Here is a 21,306-nt window from a genome sequence, read left to right as displayed (position 1 = left end):
ACTTTACAAAAGGAGCACAAACCGTAAGGAAAAGAAGTGAAACCCAAAGAAATTTATTAAAAAATACACACACACATAAATCCCCATTGCGACCATATGCAGGCTGAAATTGATCTTCCCCAATTGGGACACCAACGTTTTATCAGTTTCTGTAAAGAAACATTCAATTTTATTCCGGTTGATTTCAACCGCTTTTCAAAAAACATCCTCTGTGTCTCCCGCATGGAAACAGAGAGGTCACAACGGCGGGCGTTAGGCTGAGATTTCGAAGTTTTGATGGGTATGTAACACTGGCAAAAAATTTTTTTTTGAAAAATGCCGAATTTTATCAGGAAAGCCTTTGGCGAGATGAAACTCGGACGACTCCACGAGACGTGGCAGTGAGTCGTTCCGGAGGAACTGCTGAAAAATTTGCCAAGCCGATACACTGAGCTGGGTACGGGTACGAGAGCATGAATCCTGCTATTGTCCGGACATCCAGCTAGTTAACAGATTTCCTGCAAGCGTGTCAACATTGTTTAGAAGCTGAACTGATACTGCGACGGTCTTCTAAATATAACCCACGGAAATTCCCTTTTCATAAAAACACACACGACGCTGCTGCTTACTGTCAGGTTTTGCTGCTGTGACTTTTTTTGCTACCAAAAATACCCCGGAACACATGTTCCTACAGTAACAAAAAGATCGTGTTATTCCTGTTTAAAAAAAAAAAAGACTTTCAAAAGTAAATCAGATAAAAAAATAAAGCGAAATGTGAGCATTTCAAATGAGTTGTAAAAAGAAATGTGAAACAGGATGGACAGGTGTAGGCTGAAAAGCAGCAGACTTCCACTAGGGGGCCCAGTCTCTGGCACACGGCGCTCCAGGTTAGCTCTGTGTGTCTGAATGTGTATCAATACTGAGGCATGTGTCCTGGCAGGTGCTGAGTGCTCATCACAGATCACCTTATACTCCACACGTGTAGCTGGGAAGGTTGCAAACCAGCTTCAGGCATTTGTGGGGGGGGGGGGTGAGGTTGCCATCAGTCACAACTGACAGCAGTGGCTTCCCTTTGACTTTCCTTGTAACCCCCCAGGACAAGCGGTCGGATGATGGATGGATTGACGGAATTGTTCTGCAGCGGTCTATCGGTCTCGCCGATCCGGTTAGCCTGACATGGCTAATACTGCTCGATGTAGGTACCTGCCCCTGTTGTGTTCCCTTGCTACCCTACAGAGACCCCCAGGGCCACATCTTTCCTCTGCAGGAGGCTTTCGGAGATCAGCGAAAGGAATGGGCAGAGGGGTGGGTGGCCCTGAGCCCGGAATTCCGGTTTGGGAAATGACACCCAGGCTTGGGGAGAGTAGGGGGCTCCACAGAGCAACTGGGACCCTCTGGGAATGCGACACGGTGAAATGTTGGACCGGCCATCTTGGTGGAAACACGTGTGTGGTTTAACCGAAGAAAGTCCAGGCTGAAGCAGACCCCCCCCGAAAAACAAAAACCCTTTTCCAATCTGCACTGGGGCGGGACGTTTGGGAGGCCGTGTGGTTTGGCACCGACTGGGCTCGATGCACCCGGCTCGTACCCGAGCGTGGTCGGAGTGACCCCAGGCCAGTGGGGTCACTGGTCCCTTCAGTGTTCAAGCGCAGTTACAGGATCGTTTCCAGACAGGAGCTGGACACTGCTTTTCCAGTGCTTCTCCTCTTCGCAGTGACAAGTCTATCCCATTCCGATTTTACAAAAGAAACTAAAAAAAACAACCTGCCCTACAGTATCATAGTACAATATGTACAGGTTTAAAATGCTATTGCTTGCTACCCAAGTGCCTAGTTTAATCTGTAAATATAAGCTACTCATAAATAGCCAGACTGGGGGGAGAAAAGGTAGCAAACTGGGGGGAAAAATGCAAAGAAAAAAAACAAAAATAGTGCAACAAATGATTAAGGGTAAGAAACACGTTTGGTCCGGAGGGTTAGAAGTAACCCCAGCAATACTGTACAGAAGAATAACGGATCGCAGGAGGGGACAAAAAGTACGAAGGGCGTACAGGGTCTCTGCTACACAATCTCACTCACAAGCAGTAGTGCATTTACACACGTCTGTCAGCTACCACTACAAGAGGATGAAAAGAAAGAGATCCTTCACCTTTTTACAGTTTTTTTTTTTCTTAGAGAGATGTTAGTTAGTGTGTAGTGTGCACAGGATCACCCCCCCCCCCCCCCCCCCCCCAGATCAGTGGGCTCAGATGAGGATCTCCACCATCTCGCTGTCCATCTCGGGCTGCGTTATGAGTTGTGGCAGTGACTGTGTAGGCTGTCTCCGCTCCAGCGTGCTGCTGTGGAACACGGGAACATCTGGGGAGGGGAGAGAGGCGGGACTTAGTGTGGCATCCAACCTTTCATTGTTGTCACCTGTGTGTCAAACCCCAGCTTCAGATGATTGGAGGAATGCCACAATGGATGAGATTATTGTTCTGCGATCAGTGACCTTCCTACCCAATGGAAGCCAACAGAGGTAACCAATAGGAAGTGGGTTAGACTATTTGGTGATCGATGGGGTGGAATTCAAAGATTGATTTCTCCAGTTATTCCTAAAGGGGTTTTTTTTTAGCAGTGCTTCTCATGCTGGTTCTGTCTAAGCAAACATTTAAGCTTGGTGTTATTAAAACGCTATTGGAACCTACTTGATGTTTTGTGCTAATTCTGATGTGCTCCCTGGTTTAAATATGACAGAACAAGTCCTGTCTGGGATTGGAGTTTAGAGTGACCAGGGTTTAACAGTCCCGATGTGGATTTAAATAGCTGCCAGTGCTTAAAGGGGAATCGGGTCAGTGGTCATGTGCTGGGTTTGTACCTGCGATGCGGTCTGGGATGTACACTGGACTTGGACTGGTGATGCGGGTCGGCGCCAAGGTGGAGGGCAGAGTGGCAGAGGCAGGGGCCGCGCCGGCACCAGCAGCTTTTCCAGACTCCTGTCCTTTGTCGGTCTGGGTACAGCTGTCCCGACTGCCCGTCTTGGAGTGTCCGGCCACCATGGGAGCGGACGGGAACACGGGTGAGGGCGACGAGGAGATGGACTCGGCCCGTAGGGAGTCCGCGCGGAACTCGGGGCCCAGCAGAACCCCTGAATGTGCGGGAAAGTCCACACGCAGAAACTGCAGGTCATCATCACGTGACGTTAGCCAAGCACTGTAACCATGGAAACTACAAGGGAACGCATCTGCCGTTCAGGGAAAGAGTTAAGTCATGTGACAATCCCAGCTCTGTGCCCCGTGTGCACTTTAAAGAGTCATGGAACAAGTGCTGTGAGACACAACCGCTGTTCGTTACCATTTTTGCCACTAAGCAGACAAATTTATCTAATAAATCTAATTAGCGTGACTGCAAAGCGAACATGTAATCTGTCGCTTCTCCTCCCACAGTTTTTGAGATATGGACTCCAAACAATGTCAACTCGTCCAACCCATACCTGACAGGTGTGTTCGTACACAGCTTTTGGACAAGACCCTCCTTCTCTACATGTTGTTTCGATCCTCTTTTGGCCCCGTAGGATAAACATGGGATTTCGGAATCAGACACAGAAATCATTTGCCACAGAAGTCACTTGAGGGATTTGAAACTGTAATCTTTTAAAGTCGTTATTCAACGTTAGGTATTCAAACTGCCCTAAAGGGAATGTGTGGTGCCCTCTAGTGGTTAATAAGAGTGATGTCCGGTTTCAGGTCATTTGCATGCTAATATAAAAACCGCCTGTGTTTCTCAGTATTCTTGGAGGCATTTGTCCCCCCGGGCCAGGGTGGTGTTGAGGCAGGAAATCCCCATGATCCTGTAATTCCCAAAGTGCTAACGCTCTGCCCCGCGTGGCACTTACCCAGGCTTCCCTTCCAGCTGCGGTCGTCCTTGCGCTCCTCTGTGATGGGGCTGCTGCTCAGGCCCAGCGAGTGCGACAGCAGCCCCGAGCTGCCCGCGTTGGCGATGGACATGAGCGACTTGCAGGGCCGCATGGTCGACGGCGCATCCGACTTGCCGGGATCCTTACGCGAGCGCTGGTGCAACACCTTGATCATGGCGTCCTTCTCGATGATCTGGGCATGGAGGCTCTTGATCCTTTTGGGGGTTAAGGTCAAACGGGTGATGAGGTCACATGGCTGATGAGGTCACATGGCTGATGAGGTCACATGAGGTCCTCGCTGGCCGTAAGTGTCGTAGTACGCTTATGGAAATTTACTGGGTGCCAGCGGCTACGCACTAAAACTACGGTGCCAGGCATGGCACACCGTCCTTGGCAACCGAAAATGGGAACGACAACCAAACGAGTAAATATTTTGGTTTTTGGAAAACAACAGTAGGCCTCAGTGTCCAGAGTCCCGATGTCAACTCGACAGAACTGGAATGCAGGATGACGCCAAGGCTACAAGGTCCTTTTTGAACCATGAGGCTTTTCAAAGCTTCTAAGGACCAACAACAATCCCACCGACTTTCCGCCCAAGACGTAATTAAGGCGAAGTCCAACCAACACACTATTCATTTTTTGCCTGCAGCTAAAGACTTCACGGTCTTTGATTGGGGTAATACTCTCAAAATTACTGGGCACTGGAAGTCATCAGAAACTAATCCTGGCTCCACAGTGTTCATGAGGTAATCATGTCCTCAGTAATGCTTATTCTTGACAATGCAGGCTAGCTGCTGGGGGGGGGGGGGTGTATCTCACCTGCTCTCCATGTCCAGGCAGCGGCGGTTGGCCATCAGAATCTCCTCCTCCTCCTTCTGGATCCGTGCCTCCACAGAGGTGTCATAACTGCTGGTGGGGGAGTGACTGATCCCAGCCGATGTGTCCCTACGAGGGAAAAAAAAACTCCCTCATCCTTCTGTCCTAAAGGGCCTCCAGGATTTAAGACCTTCAAAAAAAACGCCTACGGTGCCAAGGAGGGTCGAAGATTCGAGGTCCAAGAAAACTTTATCTCTTAGACACAGCTCGTACATAATACAACATCTGTCATAAAATCAGCCAATAAAAATTACCAAGCCAGTAAGAACACGCATTTTGAAGCGTTTAATGTGCTAATGGCCGAGGGAATAAGCTACTTTTCATATGTAATCTCCCTGGCGAGAAGAAATCTGTAGCACTGTCCGGTGGTGATGGGGTGGGATGGATCCTGGGTTTCCTAGAGGTTGATGAGAGTACAACTCGGACAGCGAAAGTCAAGTTGCCCCTGCTGTCTTACTCGCCTGATTAACATCTGACTTTGAATCAAAACTCTAGTTTAACAGTAAGAGGGTTATGCCAAGACATGATATCAAACGTGAGAACAGATTCAATTAGTGGTCTATAGCAGGTTTGCCAGCCAGCTGACCAACGTTGGCAGTCTTGGTCTATAGACCGTGGTTGGGATATGACCACCCACCTCTGTGTGGCGACAGTGGCGGCAGCGTCCATGGCGAACTGTCTCATGACGCTCTCCTCCAGGTACTTCTGCTCCCACTTGGTCATGTCGGCCTCCAGCGCCAGGATCCGCTCCTCCTTCTCGCGGAGGTGCTCCATCAGAGCCGGCGTGCTGTACTCGGCCCCCCCGGCGGTGCCGCCGCCCTGAGAGCTGCCCTGCCGCTGAAATGCAACCCGCTGTTAGCCGTCGACGCCTTCCGGAATTCTCTCATGTTGCGGCATCACTTTAAGTTCAATGGTCAGCTCACGATTTCAATTAATTGGAGTCGGATCAAACAAACAACGCAAGACGCTTTCCCACGACCGTCACCCACTTTGTAATTTAAATTTAATCTGAGTCAGATGCTCCGATCGATGAGACGACGATCTGATACGAGATGAAGGACTCTCCTTTAAATTGCAAAAAAAAAAAAGAAAAACCTCACGGGGGCAGGTTTGGGGAAGCAAACCGCTCCCCGATTAAAGGAGATTTCGGGGAAACCTCAGAGAGGCAGCCGGAGAGGCTGAGACGAGGTCATGAAAGCTTTCAAGATGTGGGCCTCCATCATTCGGCACCACGAGACGGCGTACAGATGGAGAAAGAATAATTTAAGAAAACACGCCACTGTTACTTTTTCCAGGAGTTGCCTGTCCAACACAAATCAGCGGCGAGAGCGAGAGACATACAGGAGGCCTCAGAGGACCCTGGGCGGGTGCTGGGGATCCGCGGGCCTCTACTGCCCTGGCCAACATCAGCGTCAGTGTCTGCCGTAAGGAAAACACCGAGCGGGAGAGGGAGGACGGAGAGGAGGAAGCCGCCGCTCGACAAAAACAGAGCTGCTTGCCTCGAGCCTGCCAGAAAGACCACCTGGATGTTCCATAGCACCATTGGAGGAACGTTCTGGAAATGCACAGGATGAACGCGGGACGTCCTGTCGCCGGCGAGGAACGTTATGGTTGCTGACAACGGGGGGTACTTCTTTCCAGCACAGTGGGGCATAAATGGCGGTTTGGTTTTTTTAAATTTTTTTTGTGGAACCTGGGTGATTTGCTGTCGTCAGGGAAATGACGATTCCTCCACGGTAACGACGAACAGGACGTGTCAAACCGTCAGGTCAAAGTTTTAATTGATAGCGAGTCGTCACGGCAACAAACCTAAGTACGAAGAAAAGCCGTGACATAATGGCTGAGGTTTAGCGTGTCTGGGGCGCTCCGAACAAGACGCTGAGGTGTGATCTGGGAGGGGCAGCTCACATCAACTAAATCTGTTTCCCAGCACAAACAGTCAATGTTGGATCAGGATGAAAAAGACCTTTTGGGTGTATCCTTCATTATGACTACAATGGAGAGTGATCACATGACACTCAAAGGCTCTGCAGCCCGACTCTGACCAGTACAGCCAGGGTTACAACAACTAGTAATATTAGTTTTGCTGAGTGCAGCTTTTATTTCATCCTGAATGTTTTTTTTTCCTCTGGCATTTTTCAAATTCCTAAGGTGATTCACTTGTCACAGCTGCCTGGAGCCATGATGCCATTTTCAGATGGGATTCCTTCCCCCATACCCCTGACCCCCCCCCCCCCCCCCGAAACCCTGCCCGCCCCCCCACTGCACCTGCACACCCTCAGAAGTGTGTGTCTCTCAGCACCTAATGGAGTCCACAGCTGTTGGTCCTACATGGTCGGGGTGGCGGGATTTTTTCGTCGTTCCCCGCTCTGCAACCTTTCCCCTAAATTCTCTCCATGCCCCCCTCTTTTCCCCCCCCCCCCAGCCCACACACCCCCATGAGCCCCCATCTCACACGACCTGCCTCGATTCTCGTCATGTAAACGCATCTGGAGATGCTCCCACTGTATCCACTGGACCAGGAATTATGTGTAGTTTGACATGCAGAATTCTCCTGGGGAAGTCAGATTTTTGAGCGATTTCCACCCCCCCCCCCCCTCTTTTCTGGGAAAATCCTGCAGATAATTTTCCTTCTGGGTCTCGGTTTCGCCACGAGCTTTAATCAAAATCTTGATTTTTCACGAATTGTATATAAAGCAGCTTTCATTACTCTGACAGAGATTAAGCACCCCCGCCCCCCTCCCCCCCCCCCCGCCCCCTTTCTTATTTTTTCATCTTCTCCGCTTGGCTCATCTTGGCACAACTCTGCCACAAGCATCTGTAACATAGCAGTATGGGGGAAACTTCTGGAATCTTGCGGAATTAAGAATGATGAGCTCCCCCCCCCCCCCCCTTAAAGACAAAAACCAGATGGTGGACTAACGCAGGCTTGTCCTAGATGTTCACATTACCACTTCATTGGAGGGGGGGGGGGGTGATACGCAGCAGTAACACAATGACGGTGAGAGAGCCTGCAGAAGTCCTCAGCGGAGAGGAAATTAGGTAGAAGATTTTTTTAAGGGAAAACTTGGGCTGGCATTTTTAAAATGGCCACATTGTGGATGGATTTCTCTAAAGGGATCTACATGCATGGTCTGGTGCACCTTTTTCAGATCGTCTTCAGTTCAGTTTATCTTTATATAGTGCCTTTCACAATACAATTGACCCAGGGGCAATTTTGGGTTGACGCAAAAATGTGGATCATCTGGGAATCCCCAAGGGCCAGCTTGAGAAATATTGTGCTGGAGTATAGTATAGTATACACTATATTTCCCTTGAACAGAAATATTGTACAGTATAGTATTGTATAGTATATTATACTATACTGTACAATATTTCTGTTCAAGGGAAATATAGTGTTCTCTGTTGGATTTTGAAGAAAACAATGTGAAAATTATAGTATCCACAAAATTCACACTATAACTGAGGTCGAAACACCCGTTCATCTGTTTCAGTGCCAGCGTAGTTACGGCGTTTTGCCTTTGTGAGGCAGTAGAGTACACCGTCTGTGAGACTGTGTGTGTGTGTGTGTCTGTCTGTGTTTGTGTGTGTGTGTGTGTGTCTGCGTGTGTGTGTGTGTGTCTGCGTGTGTGTGTGTCTGTCTGTGTGTGTGTGTGTGTCTGTGTGTGTGTGTGTCTGTGTGTGTGTGTGTGTGTCTGCGTGTGTGTGTGTCTGTCTGTGTGTGTGTGTGTCTGCGTGTGTGTGTGTGTGTGTGTCTGCGTGTGTGTGTGTCTGTCTGTGTGTGTGTGTGTGTGTGTGTGTCTGCGTGTGTGTGTGTCTGTCTGTGTGTGTGTGTGTGTGTCTGTGTGTGTGTGTCTGTCTGTCTGTGTGTGTCTGTGTGTGTGTGTGTGTCTGTGTGTGTGTGTCTGTCTGTCTGTGTGTGTCTGTGTGTGTGTGTGTCTGTGTGTGTGTCTGTGCTGCATACACAGGTGCGCACATCTCTTCCCACCTGCTGCAGCCGCAGAGCCTCCAGTTCACGCTCCAGCCGTGTGCGCAGTCGGTGTTCCCGCTGCTCGCGCTTCTCGCAGGCAGCCTGCAGCTGCGCCAGGGCTTGTTGCATGCGCTCCACCTTCTCCACGTACACCTGCTTCTTCTTCAGCTGCAGGGGGAGGACAAGAGTGTCAGGTGCACACCCCCTCCATCCTCCTAACATCCTCACAACGTCTCCGGTCAGCTGGAGGTTAATCCCCCCCCCCCCCAGCCCCCAGCCCCCAATCTCACAAAGATCTCCCTCATGCCACCTCCAGCGCATTGGTAAACATGGCCTCGCTCCCCGACCCGGAGAAGGCAAGACTGGTTCTGTGACAGGACACCGGACCACAGTGGAAAAACCAAACCACCTCTGAGTGGCGAGGAACGGCGTCCGGCGCAGGAGAGGAACAAGCGCGCATTTGTGGGGAATCCAGGCACAGAAGCAGAACAATCCGGCGCTTCAGGGCTCTCTGCCCCCCCCCCCCCCCGAATCGCTGCGACCTCGTTAATGGGCCATCTGGGAGCGGGCCAGGACGTTTCAGAACAGAAGGACGGCGGACCCGATCGGCACTCGGAGCCTCTCCAACTTCACAGTGGGGGGGGGGTCCTTTCTGCTCGAATGAAAGGCCGCTTTTGGCCTAGCGTTCCCCAGAGCCCGACCTAGCCACCCCCCCATGGGGTCCCTGTACGCTATCTCCTCACTGGACCGAGCGGATCATATCACGGGGGGTAGGGGGCACTTGAACTTCAAAAGGTGGCGGTTCTGCAGAGGTGAAGCACATACAACTGGATCCTTAGAACCTACCCTTTAACAACCACGTTTGGAATTTGATGTATCATCGTAAAAACAATCTGACAGAAGTAGCTTCAAACGGCTGAAGGATCAGGTCCAACAAGGGTGGTGCTTCTTTATGATTTAGCAATTATTATGCCGGCAAAACAATACGGAAGGTATGGAACAAAACATACATAAATCAATCGCTCCCGGGCCATCCCACAGAAAAAAGTCACACGAATACAGCAGTTTAGCTGGTAAACAATCTTACAGTGAGTGAGTTTTTGGGTTAAAACTCGCCCTACTCTAGTAATTCAGCTGCATGCAAAACTCTAGACGGAGGCTAAACGCAATTCACGTTGTCAATAGCAACAAATGACGTCACGTAGTGAAGCCTTTCAAGCATAAGTAAGACGGCACCGCTTCTTCATGCGGAGTTTTCTGGGAAATCGGGAATTACAGGCAGGTCTCGGGCTTATGTGAGACCAGCTTAAGTGAATCTGAGATACGGTACCTAGAGTCATGGCCGTAGCCGAAGTGCTAGCCCATCCTAGCTGGGTCCTGGAACGGACTGTGGTCATTGGTGTTGCAGAAAAAATACTAAGGACTAGATCTTGTTGGTAGAGTTCATGGAAGCACCGATGCAAAAAATGGTGACATACGCTTGAGTAAAATTTACTCTTTATCTTTTCTTTCATCTTTTTTAATCTATTTTTCTTTAGCATAGATATAGTTTTGGTTCATGTATTTTTTAATCGCAAACGAGCATGCTAATGTCACAATAATTTATTTTTTTTTGTACGTCGGTCGAGAGTTGCCTGCGCATCCTTTAGAGCTGGGGAGGGAATTGTATTTGCACTCTGGTTGGACTTTAAGCTGGTCCACCCACCTCCTCCTCTAGCTTGACCACCCTGGCCTGCGCATTGTTCAGGGCCTGGTCGCGGATCTCGATGTGCCTCCGCTGGTCCTCATTGGTGGAGCGCAGGGCGTTGAGTTCCATCTCCAGCTTCTCCTTCTCACGCAACGTCTCCTTGTCTGCAGGCACACGGACACCGCACATGGAAACAGGAACACGCGCTGGCCGCGTCTGGCCAAGGAGACCGCGAGGTCACACGGAGCCTACGGCGAGTAGCTCTGATGTCATCTACCAGGCTTTTATCAAAAGCCAATTTCTCATCCATCTGTCCACCTTCGAACAGTTTCTCCTGGTTAGGCTCACACATAATCATACAAATGACAGGCACCAATTAACTGCATGTCATTGGACTGGGAGTAGGGTTGATTGTAGAAGGGCAACACCCTTATCAGCCAATCATATGTTTCGAATGGATGAGTGACGGCGGAAGGGGCATTCCGGGGGCCAATCAGCTTTCAGCCGTGGCCCCGCCCCTGCATGGGAGGTAACCCATGTGACACAGGTTAAGCATGCAGACTCCACACACACACACACACGCAGGGTTCAACCCCCTGCTGCACTGTAGGTGTGAGGCAACATTACTGCCCACCAATTACATGCTAGATTTGCATTAATTATCCATATTGTTTTCATTAGGCACTTCACTCAAGCAGTATGACTGTGTACTTTGAGTAAAAACTGCTTTCTCAGCTTTTCAGAAGAGACGGGATGAAAAGCCACAAGGTGGGTGGAATGAATCATGAGCTGTCAATCAGCGATTTAATCCAGTGACCAGCTGCTGACACACCAGTCCCAGAATGCCTGTGACCAGCTGTGGGACCAGTGGGGGTTTCTCAATGCCAAACACGCAAAGATCATACTTGTGGTCTTGGCAAGAGCCGTCTTGCTAACTTGCCTCCCAAGAACGAACTTGGGGTGCAATGAATCACAGGATTGGCCTCGTTCGGCGAGGATGCAACCGACGCATCCTTGATATCTAGATTTTTACCATCCTCTGTACTTCTGTTTTTGAGTATCGGAACTGGCAATGGTAGATGACATCAAATGGGTACACGAGGAAACAAGTACGGTCAAATACACATATTGAGAAACACCCAGTTACAGTACAAGGGCTATAAATCTGCAAATATATAAACATGGATATGAGTGACAGCTAGGGACGGGGGGGGGGTGGCTGCTGATGGACCTACTCTGCACGAGAAGTTGGGAGATGGTCTTGCGGTTATCTTCGGACCCGTCGCACTCCTTGGCGGCCAGCTGTTTGTTAGCAGTCTCCATGCGCTCTGCAGGGGGAGAGACAGCCTCGTGTCCATTACCCACATCACACACCCCCGTCGGTGGCATCTGGGAACTCATTTCCGCGCCACAATAACACACGACAGCGCAGCTATGCTCGGGGTACGGTCAAACTTCACATTTTGTAACCCGAGGCCTGCAGGAAAAACCATTTCGGAGTATCTCTAGCCCGATCGCTTGCGTTCCGGGAGCCGAAACGGCGATTAACGGACGGAATAATACAGGGCTTTTCTATCCAGGGATTGCTCAAGTGGACTTCTAGAAGATTCTGCAGGGGTTTCTGTGAAACAGCTCTAATGTCAGCATGTTGGACGCAGGGGGATTGTGGGTAGGAGTGAAAATGGGGGCGGTGGCAGGGGGGGGGATATAAGAATCCCCCAAAAGTGGTTTTAATAGATGTCGAGACACAGAGAAAGTCAAACTGACTCAGAGCACCCCACCCCACCCCCTCCAGCCCCCCCCACCCCCTCCAGCCCCCCCCGGCGTGAGACACTGCTGGGGCCTGGTTGCTCAGCAAAATTGGAAAACAGAAATCAAACACTAACCTTTCCCACAGCGAGAGTACGTCAAAATTTACTAATAAAGATGATTTATAAAAGCCAGCTTGGACAATGGGCCCGTTATGACGGAGATGTTTTCCTAGGAGTGCCGAAACCTCGAGGAGAACTGGCTCCAAAACGTCTCCTTTCATTATTTCGCTAGTATAGCTCCCCAAGCCGATGGCGTCCCGAGCGAGAACGCTGAGCCCCTCGGAGCGCACCGGGCTCCAGTTCCCCGTCAATCGAGCATTAACGGCCGAATAAAAAAAAACATGCGACGGAATGTTTAGCACAGCGCTAGGCTAAAGGAGAGCCCCCACCCCCCACGTGTTCGCTGTAAAGAGCTGGACGACCAGGAGAAAGCGGGAGCCGAGGGTTAGTGTGCGGGGACGTCCTGTTCTGCTCTGGACCTCCCGCCACGTGCCGGGACGTTTTCAATCAGCAGAAACTCCATCATTTATACAGGCTGAAGCTCCAAGCCACGACGAGCAACAGAAGCGACGTGGGAAAACTACTTTTTTTTTTTAACGCTTGGATTTCTGTTAGCCGTTTCGGATGCTATATACTTAGCCGGTAAAACAAAAAACGGACTTCTTTACTGTCCTCAGCAAGCTAGGCATGGGAGAGCGGAGGAGATTACAACCTGCACTCAAGTATGTCAACAGGAAGCCCGATGCCCTTTGAAATCCCCATAGAAAACCCTCCGCCTCCCAAGATAAAAGTAAACAATGTGGTCACACATCAGACCTGGAATCTTCATTTTGGGGAAAAGTTCCTAAACACACAAAATTCTCTCATACGCTAAGCCGACCAAACTCAGTCGCTCTCGTTCTCCCGGCCGTGGTTCTCATGTAGTGGCACGCCGGGGGTAACGGGCGATAATTTCCCTGGCATTCTTCTGCTTCCCAAGAAAGAGAGGCTCCGCCGTTTACAGGAACTGGCTGAACCAGCTCTGGTGCCTTATTATTCCAAGCCGTGCTTAGTGCGGCGGTTCAGACACCCTTCTGGCACCTTCATCCTGATCGCCCCATAACTTTTATCCATTTGCGCAGACGGCCGAAGTTGAGCAATCCAACCTAAACGCCATTCTCAGGGGTATTGGAGCAGGGGTCCTTCCTTGGACTTGACCCAGGAATTCTGGGTAATGAGTATACGCCCATAAGCGCTCTGCCACACCATTGTTTATAAACAGTATCGTTTTCCTATCGGTGAGGAGATCTCAAACTGCCGAATTCTCAAAGTCAGCCCCGCCTGGCTCCGCCCCCCCTCACCTCTGAGGTCCCTGTTGAAGTCGTGTAGCCTGCGGATCTCCAGTTCCAACTTGTTCCTCATGGTCTTTTCCAGGGCTTCCCGCTTGCTGGAGGACTTAGCCAGGTTCTCGTAGGCTTCAGACACCAGCTGTATCTCCGTCTCCAGCTGAAACGAGGGCCAGTTTTAACACTCTCCAAATATTTTTTCTTCCTGGTAAATAGTTCATTTTTCAGCAGAAATTGTCCAAATCAAGGTATTTTTTTTTTTGAGAACGCAGGGTCAAACAGTCCCGGGAGCAACGAGAGGTTAAGGGCTTTGCTTAAGGAACCAACTGGTGAAACCACTCTGCTGACCCTGGGGATTTCAACTAGCAACCTTCTGACTAAAGAGTCAGTCTCTAAACCCACTAAGCCACATATCACCACGAATGATGTTTTCGTTATCTTCCCTGCCTGGGCCACAGAAAGTATGGTGGTGCTTATGGGTTAAAGCTGAAATGATGGAACACAGAGGCTGCAGACTCAACTCCCAGGAGAGGAAACGCTATTGTCTCCAGCGAAGAAAGTATCTATCCTGATTCACCACAGGAAACAACTAAGTCCACAACTGTGAACGTATAGGAACAAGATATCAGAGGAGAGTTTTTGTGTCAACCCAGCAAGTACACAAGGCCTGGAGTGAAGGGTTGCTGAAGAGCGAATCAGAGCACAGGAAACACGGTGGCCGATGTCATAGCATGACATAGCACAGCATGACATAGAGTAGTGTAGCATAGCATAATGGAGACACAGACCTTCCTTCAAACAGCAAAGGGTATGATTTAAGTATGACAAAGGTGTTGTGTCTAGTAAGTAATAAGACAGACAGAATAGCCCCCATCCCTCCTCGACTTTAATATGTAAATAAAGACAGGAAATGGCTGAATGACTGATGCCGGGACCCACCTTCTGTAGCTTGGTGACCTTCTCACAGCACACCTCCATTTCCTGCTTCAGGAGCCGGTTCTCATCCGACAGCATCTCTACCATCTGCTGCGCGCGCGCTACCATGGCATAGGGCTCCCCCTGCAGGCCGTGCGGGTGGCCGTAGTGCGCCTGGTGGTGGTGGTGGTGCGGAGGAGGCGGCTGGGGCTGTTGGTAGGGGGGCTGCTGCTGCTGGTGCTGGGGCGGACCCCTGGGGACAGAGTGGTAAGGGTCTGCCAGGAAGCCGCCGTGGCCGCGGTGCTGCGGGGGGTGCGGGGGTCCCTGGCCGAAAGAGTCGCCCTGGTGTGAGGCTGGACTCCGGGGACCGATGAGGAACGTCGCGTCCACGGGGTGGGATATGGGGGTGGGGTGAGAGGAAGCCAGGAGGCTGCTGAAGGTGGAGGACTGCGTGCGGGACAGGGAGCCCATGGACGTGACAGAGGAGGTGGGACTATGATGATGGGTAATCCGCTGGGAGTGGCCCGTGCCCTCCTTGCTCGATCTGGAAGCAGACGGAAGCCAGAAGGTACAGTGGTCAACTGGGCGTCCCTGCCATGTGACAGATGAGCCAGTCGTTCATCTGCTACACTGCTTGTCTTCTGCAGGGTCACGGGGGTCCGGAGCCTATCCCAAAAACTAGACAGGGAGTAACCAGAGTTGTACAGTTCAGGTCCAGAAAGTACAAATCCAGACCAAGGTTTTGTTCCAACCAACCAGTTGAGTACTCTGTGATTGTGACTTGTCGTACTCAACTGGTTGATTGAAACAAAACCTTGGTCTGGATTTGTACTTTCTGGACCTGAACTTTCCACCTCTGGGAATGACTTAGGACGGGGTGCCGACCCACGGCAGGGCATTACCCGCTCTGCTAAGCACTGCGCCACCACGCCGTCCTGACTCTGAACCAATATTTCTCAAAATTACAGGACAATGGGAAATCCACAACAAAATACCTGTCTGTTTGACATTATTCCACTGCTCATAATGACACCCAAGGCACTGCAATTAAAAAATAACTAAGCCGTTATCTGTCAAGGTTGGAATGTGATTGTCACATAGGTAAAATACTTAGACAATAAACAGACTCTGGGCAGGGGCATATCCATCATATTTCTGAGCATAATCATGAAGCAACATGCTCTGGGTGACTTTAATAATTATTCCTTCGGCATTCATCTCCTCTCCAACAAAAACTGGTGGAGAAGGGACTGGAAAAACAGGCTTAAATTCAGGGTGTTTCTTTCAACTACTCATCAACGCTAAGAGGAAAAGTTGTTCCTTAAGTGTACATTCAGCTGTTTCAAAATAATTCCATATAATTAATAACCTGTTTTGAACAGACACAGCTAGGATGGGCCCTCTTTCGCCACAATTCCCAAAGGGATGTGAATGACATTCTTTGTACCCTAGAACTGCAAAACTGGGTTCTAAATTCCATAAAAGAGCTAAACACCCTACAGAACTCTGGAACACTTGTTCATTTTAAGGAGGTCTACAACAACGCTACATTCTATTAAATGACTCTATCACAGTTCTACATTCCATTGAAGTACTCCACAACAGTTCCACATTCTATTAAAGGACTCTACAATAATCTATCATTCCATTACAGGACTCTGCAGTGGCTTCACTTTCCAGTAAAGGACTCTACAAAAGTCCTACATTCCGCTACAGGACTCTACAAAAGTCCTACATTCCGCTACAGGACTCTACATTCCACATTCTGTATAAGAAATGTAAAACAGATCTACATCTATATTAAATATGAAGCCAGGTTTAACCCAATGTATCCTGGAAGATGATGGGTGAGGCATGAAATGTCCAGCAATCACAGACACAGACAATCACGTCGTACCACTCAGCAGATGCCTAATCTTTTGCAGGAAAAGTGGGCAAATCAGCTAAACATTAATAATATGAAAAACCTTGTTTATTCGTGTATAATCATCGGTGTTTAAAGAATAAATAAATAGACATTAATAATAAATCTAATACTGAGGCTTGGCACTTACCGGAAAGACCCGTACTCTGGGGGGGGCTGGTAGCGCACCTGTGGCACTTCTGCACGGCTGCCACGGTGGTCGGAGTAGTAGTGTCCCGGCTCTTGTTGCGGGGGCTGCGGTTGCTGCTGCTTCGGTGGGGAGGCCACCCCCTTGAAGGGGTAGTCGGGCGGCGGACCCCGGTGCTGTACTGGGGGCTTGTAGTAATCGCTCGGGGGTCCGGGTGGGGGTGACTGTGGCGAGAGTGGGGAGCTGGTGACGGGGGCATGGGCCTTGACGCCGCTGGTGGCCAGCGACAGCTGCATGAGCCGCTCGCTCAGCGAGCGCACGTGGCCCTGCTTGAGGTCCTTCAGCCCGTCGTCCTGGTGTACCCGGCCAGCCCCCACGCGCTGCACCGCCGCGCGGCCCTCGGTGCGCACCTTGGAGTTGCTCACGCCCGTCACATAGAACGCTGCGCCCACCGAAGGTGGCAGCTGCTGCTGTTGCGGCTGCCCGCGGAAGTACTGCGACTGTACTTTGGCCTCCTCGTAGGTGGGCAGATCTTCGGCGCTGGGGCCCTGGCCTCCTCCTCCACTCCCGCCTCCACCTCCCCCGCCAGCCATGCTCCCTCCTCCATTGCTACGAGGACCCAGCTGCTTCTCCATACCACCGTCGGCCTGCAGTTCCTGACCCTGTGGCTCCTGTCGGGCGTTGTGGGGGCCTGTGGCATGGTCTTCACCTGGGCCACCCCCGCCCGAATATCCTGGCCCCCCACCGCTCACTGCTGCCCCCTGCTGTTGCTGCTGTTGTTGCTGCAGGGCCAGAAAGTTCCGGCCCTCGCCATAGCGCATCTGCTCCTGTAGGAGGCGCTGCAGGACGGTGCTGCTGCCTCCACTGCTGCTGCTGGACGTCTCCTCCGGCGCGGCTCTCATGTCGAGCTCATGCAGGGCCCGCACTTCATGGAATGAGGAACTCCGGACACGGTCGATGCCCCCTGCATGACGCAGAGGTTTGTCAGCCAGTTTGAGTGTGGCCAGGCCAGGAGAGAACTCCAACACTAGAGAAGACTCCATAAAAATTCCCAAAATATAGGAAAAGCCCATAGCACACTCATTTGACAGCGACAATCTTGTACCAAATGCAGGACCTCCGCTGGACATGAAACGAACCCCAAACCTCAGGTTCGAACAGAAACACAGTCCCCCAAACATAAAATCTGCAATGCCAATGCTTTAACACCACGACTGCTGGGTGCCAGAGGGTGACCAATGAGACGTGTGCAATTTAGAAGTGCCGTCTTGACACAGATGCATGGAGTTTGCGCCAAATCCCAATTCGCATTGCAGCGACGAGCTGAGAATATGCTGTCGCTAACCGGGTTCAAAGACAGACCCGTACTTTCAGCCAGTCGATAACGCTCATGGTATCAAAAGGTTGCCCAGAGTCCGAGTTAAAGCCAATTTAATAAGACAGCCCCAGCTTCCACTGGCCTTGGCGCAGTGCCGATCTCCCCCAATCATCCTGGCACCAGCAGGCAATTCCACTCCCTGAGTAGGTAAAACCCATAGACATACATTCATCTCCCCAAGCAGATAAATGTCAAAGTTCAGCCATCACGTCTGCGACGTTTAGCCCACAGAACGCCAGAGTGATACCAGTGGAGAGGAAACATCATTAGTATAAAACCACCCAAGGTAGCAGCAAACTAGGACCACTTGGCCTGCACTACAATATTTGTGTAACGTTATGCTGCACAAAAAAAGAATATGTGTTATGCTAACATAAGCTAATACTACACAAACGCTAAGTGTAACATTGTGCTAACATAAGCTTATCCCTTATTCAAATAGTAAGTGTAAATTCATGTTGATGCAAGCTAAGGCTAGACAATCAAAAAGTATGTGTAACATTATGCTGACATAATGAAGAATAAATGTAACGTTATGCTAGCGTCATGCTAATACAATCAACAAATTACGCTAACGTAAGCTAACGTTATAAAATTAAAGTTTTGCTTATAGATTAATACTCTCAAAAATGTAAAACTCTGTGTGCAAAAGGCACCATCAAGTCCTCCAATAAGGAGATGCGACCTTGTACTAGTTCCTGCTGTACCATTGGGTGGTTTGAAACGATATAGTATGCAGCAAGCAAACTACTGGTTAGTGCAGAGTCTAGAGATAATGAAGGTTAAATTATTACATCTATTACTTTCTGATATTCTTCTCATTCTCAAGGAGGACGAAGCTTTTTTCCGAAACATCTGTGGCAAATAAATATATTTAGGACACGAGTCAGACTTGGCCATTCGTGCAGCGGTTTCCACGGCGATGGAGGAAGAGAGAGAGAAAATGCTGAATGGCACTGAGGCGTACTCTCCCACATACTTCGAACTTTAGAGCGTGCCGTGTTTCCCCCACGTCTTCTCTCACTGCCTCCCCCTCGCCAAACTGAACTACATGGACAACAGGAGGTGGGGGTGGGAGGACAGGAATAACTGGGTTAAAATCCCGCAGCTTTACGACAAGTCGCGCCCGTGGCCAAGTCTTTCAGCTGAACTTTTCAGGCTATGCGCCGCATAGCGAGTAACATCTTTGCATTTATGCAGTTGAGATTTCTGGCCAAAATACTGGGCATGCATGGTGAGGCGTGCATTGTGGCCAGTAGGTGCCGCTGTTTCACCCATGACATAAAGTATTACAATATTAATAAGAAAAGAACTGTAAAACTTGGAACCGTAATGTGTATTGCGGCTTTTTCCAGAGACCCTCCCAATAATGGATCCCCCTGTCCCATTTCGTAACTCCCGGCGTCTATCTCTGCCCTTCTCTCGTACCCCTACCCCTTTCCTATGGTCTACACCCCTACTCCCCTCTCCCTATCCCTGCTGCACCACCTACCTGTGTCTGTGTTGGTGCTGCTGCCCTGGGTCACTGCCAGGCCGCCATGATGCGCCCCACCCAGGCCTGTGGCGTCCTGCGCGTCCGCGGGCTCCTGCCGTCGCTCAGGGGTGCAGAGCCACCGCACCGCGTTCGGCACTTCCAGCCAATCTGCAACAGGAAGGCACGCTCACGAGCCAGAACAATGGGGGTGGGGTCCAGGAACAGGGGGTGGGGGGATCATGCCTCAAAACAGTACAACTTTCAGCTAGCTATTTCCTGGTTCAGCCGAATTGAGATCTCTTCCTTAGAACCATAAAAAACGTCCCTTCGCAGCTGTGCCCATGGACTGAAACCAAACACAGGATGTCAGGATGTGTGGCCACGGACAGCAGGCATGGGGGCCATTCGAGACCTCTATCATCAAATCATTGCACCATCGCGCCCCCCCCCCCCCCCCCCAAGCATCCTCACATCCCGCATATCTGCTCTGGGCACATCCTTGAACTCAGAACAGCCGCTACAGACACCGCTAATGTAACGTGAGCCCAGGCTGATGCACAGACTGCTGCTTTTCAACGGTGACGCTTAAGAGTGACTTCCGTCGGGTCTACAATGACCCGGTTAGCATGCTAGCCAACATAATACACCGATAACCAATGACACTCACAGTGTGGGGGACAGTCAACGTCACGAGAAATAAATCTGGGTTTAAAAAAAGGCCAAGATCGGTGTCAGCGGCATCACGCAAAAGGGACAGATGTTACAGCTCGTAACGGCGCGATAGGACATCTGAAAAAACGCTCGGAATTCGAGAAAAAACAAAGATTGCGAAGGAGTAGCTTTTCCACTACACCCTTCAAACAGCGTTTTCTTCCTGCGGAGAAGTCAAACATTTCCCCCAAATTCAAAAATAACAGAAAGATCCCATTGACCATGTCAGCTAAGGCTCCCCCCGCCTCCCTCCCCCCAAAGGGCACCGCTGGGGGAGTGACCTTGTCTTGATGGACATCTGCATGATCATGTACACGCACACGCACACAGACACACGTTTACTCACATGCTTCAGGTGTATGAGTAAGACTATCAGTATCACAACAAGAACATAATAACACCCCCCCAGAAAAAAAAAATGAGTTCCAGATGGGACCCCTTCACACCCCCACCCCCAAATAGCCGACGTCCGCACTGTATGTTCCTCAGCCCCCTCAGATAAACAGTTTATTCCTCAGCGATGGCTCAGAGAGGTAAATTCCAGGGCCCCGGTGTTCCGTTACTGGACCCGGATCGGTCTCTATGGCGTCTCCGACGGATACGCCAGCCTTGCGGTTAGCTGGAGGCTACGCGGCGATCCCTGAGTCACAGGCGGGTTAGAGCCGCATGGTGCAGAAATCGAGGCGTGAGAAAGCTTAGCTGAGTAGTAAAGAGGCAAGAACCTAGAACCTGAAACATAAAACTGACTCCGTAATCACGGAGAAGTTAGATCGACATCAGCTCGCCGTCAACTCACTTTCAGCACACCACGCTCTCTGAGGGAGACCACGGTATGAACGGGAGTGAATAAAACGCGAGTCTTACTTTCAGACGGCCTTGCACGTGTTCCTGCCACGCCGCATGACCGCACGCACCCGCACTCCGACTCGCCGACCCACACCTGCGCCGCTCGTCTCCGTCGCCCAGATCTCAGCCTGTCTTACCCGCCTCCCCCATGACCACTCCCCTCTCGCGGCCCTCGGGTGGCTCTATGCCCAACCCGCGCTCGCCGGGGGCCCCTCCCACCCCGCCTCCCCCCCGCCGTTCTCTCACAGGTGCGGCTCGTGGGACAGGTGAATCTGGGCCGCCGCCAGCTTACCTCCACGCCCATCATACCTGTGCGCTGGTGTAACTGGTGGCCCTACGTCTACGCCGCGACCGGCGCCGCCTCTCTGCGGAGCCGCTGCCGTCGTCGA

General features: G+C 50.8%; 1 protein-coding gene across 5 annotated transcripts in view; it reads right to left on the bottom strand.

The window, feature by feature from the left end:
* Positions 1-37: 37 nt before the first annotated feature.
* Positions 38-21,306, bottom strand: part of amot (angiomotin) — a 29,038-nt gene continuing 7,769 nt past the window's right edge. The window contains exons 1-15 of one of the 5 annotated variants that reach the window (XM_072706780.1): positions 20,936-21,074; positions 19,379-19,528; positions 18,866-18,933; positions 18,681-18,741; positions 16,512-17,472; positions 14,482-15,001; positions 13,558-13,702; positions 11,642-11,734; positions 10,425-10,570; positions 8,738-8,887; positions 5,387-5,586; positions 4,693-4,818; positions 3,853-4,088; positions 2,836-3,105; positions 38-2,336 (exon numbers count right to left, since the gene is read on the bottom strand). In XM_072706780.1, the coding sequence (XP_072562881.1) occupies positions 2,224-2,336; positions 2,836-3,105; positions 3,853-4,088; positions 4,693-4,818; positions 5,387-5,586; positions 8,738-8,887; positions 10,425-10,570; positions 11,642-11,734; positions 13,558-13,702; positions 14,482-15,001; positions 16,512-17,472; positions 18,681-18,741 (3,021 nt within the window). In that variant the 5' untranslated portion in view covers positions 18,866-18,933; positions 19,379-19,528; positions 20,936-21,074 and the 3' untranslated portion in view covers positions 38-2,223. Of the gene's footprint in view, positions 2,337-2,835; positions 3,106-3,852; positions 4,089-4,692; positions 4,819-5,386; positions 5,587-8,737; positions 8,888-10,424; positions 10,571-11,641; positions 11,735-13,557; positions 13,703-14,481; positions 15,002-16,511; positions 17,473-18,680; positions 18,742-18,865; positions 18,934-19,378; positions 19,529-20,935; positions 21,075-21,306 lie in introns of those variants that run through there. The other 4 variants (XM_072706782.1, XM_072706781.1, XM_072706783.1 and 1 more) reach the window with 4 other exon arrangements.

This window comes from Paramormyrops kingsleyae, chromosome 24, assembly GCF_048594095.1.
Source record: "Paramormyrops kingsleyae isolate MSU_618 chromosome 24, PKINGS_0.4, whole genome shotgun sequence".
In the NCBI taxonomy this organism is placed as follows: domain Eukaryota; kingdom Metazoa; phylum Chordata; class Actinopteri; order Osteoglossiformes; family Mormyridae; genus Paramormyrops; species Paramormyrops kingsleyae.
The sequence above is the reverse complement of the archived record's forward strand: the minus strand, read 5'-3'. Positions and strand labels throughout refer to the sequence as shown.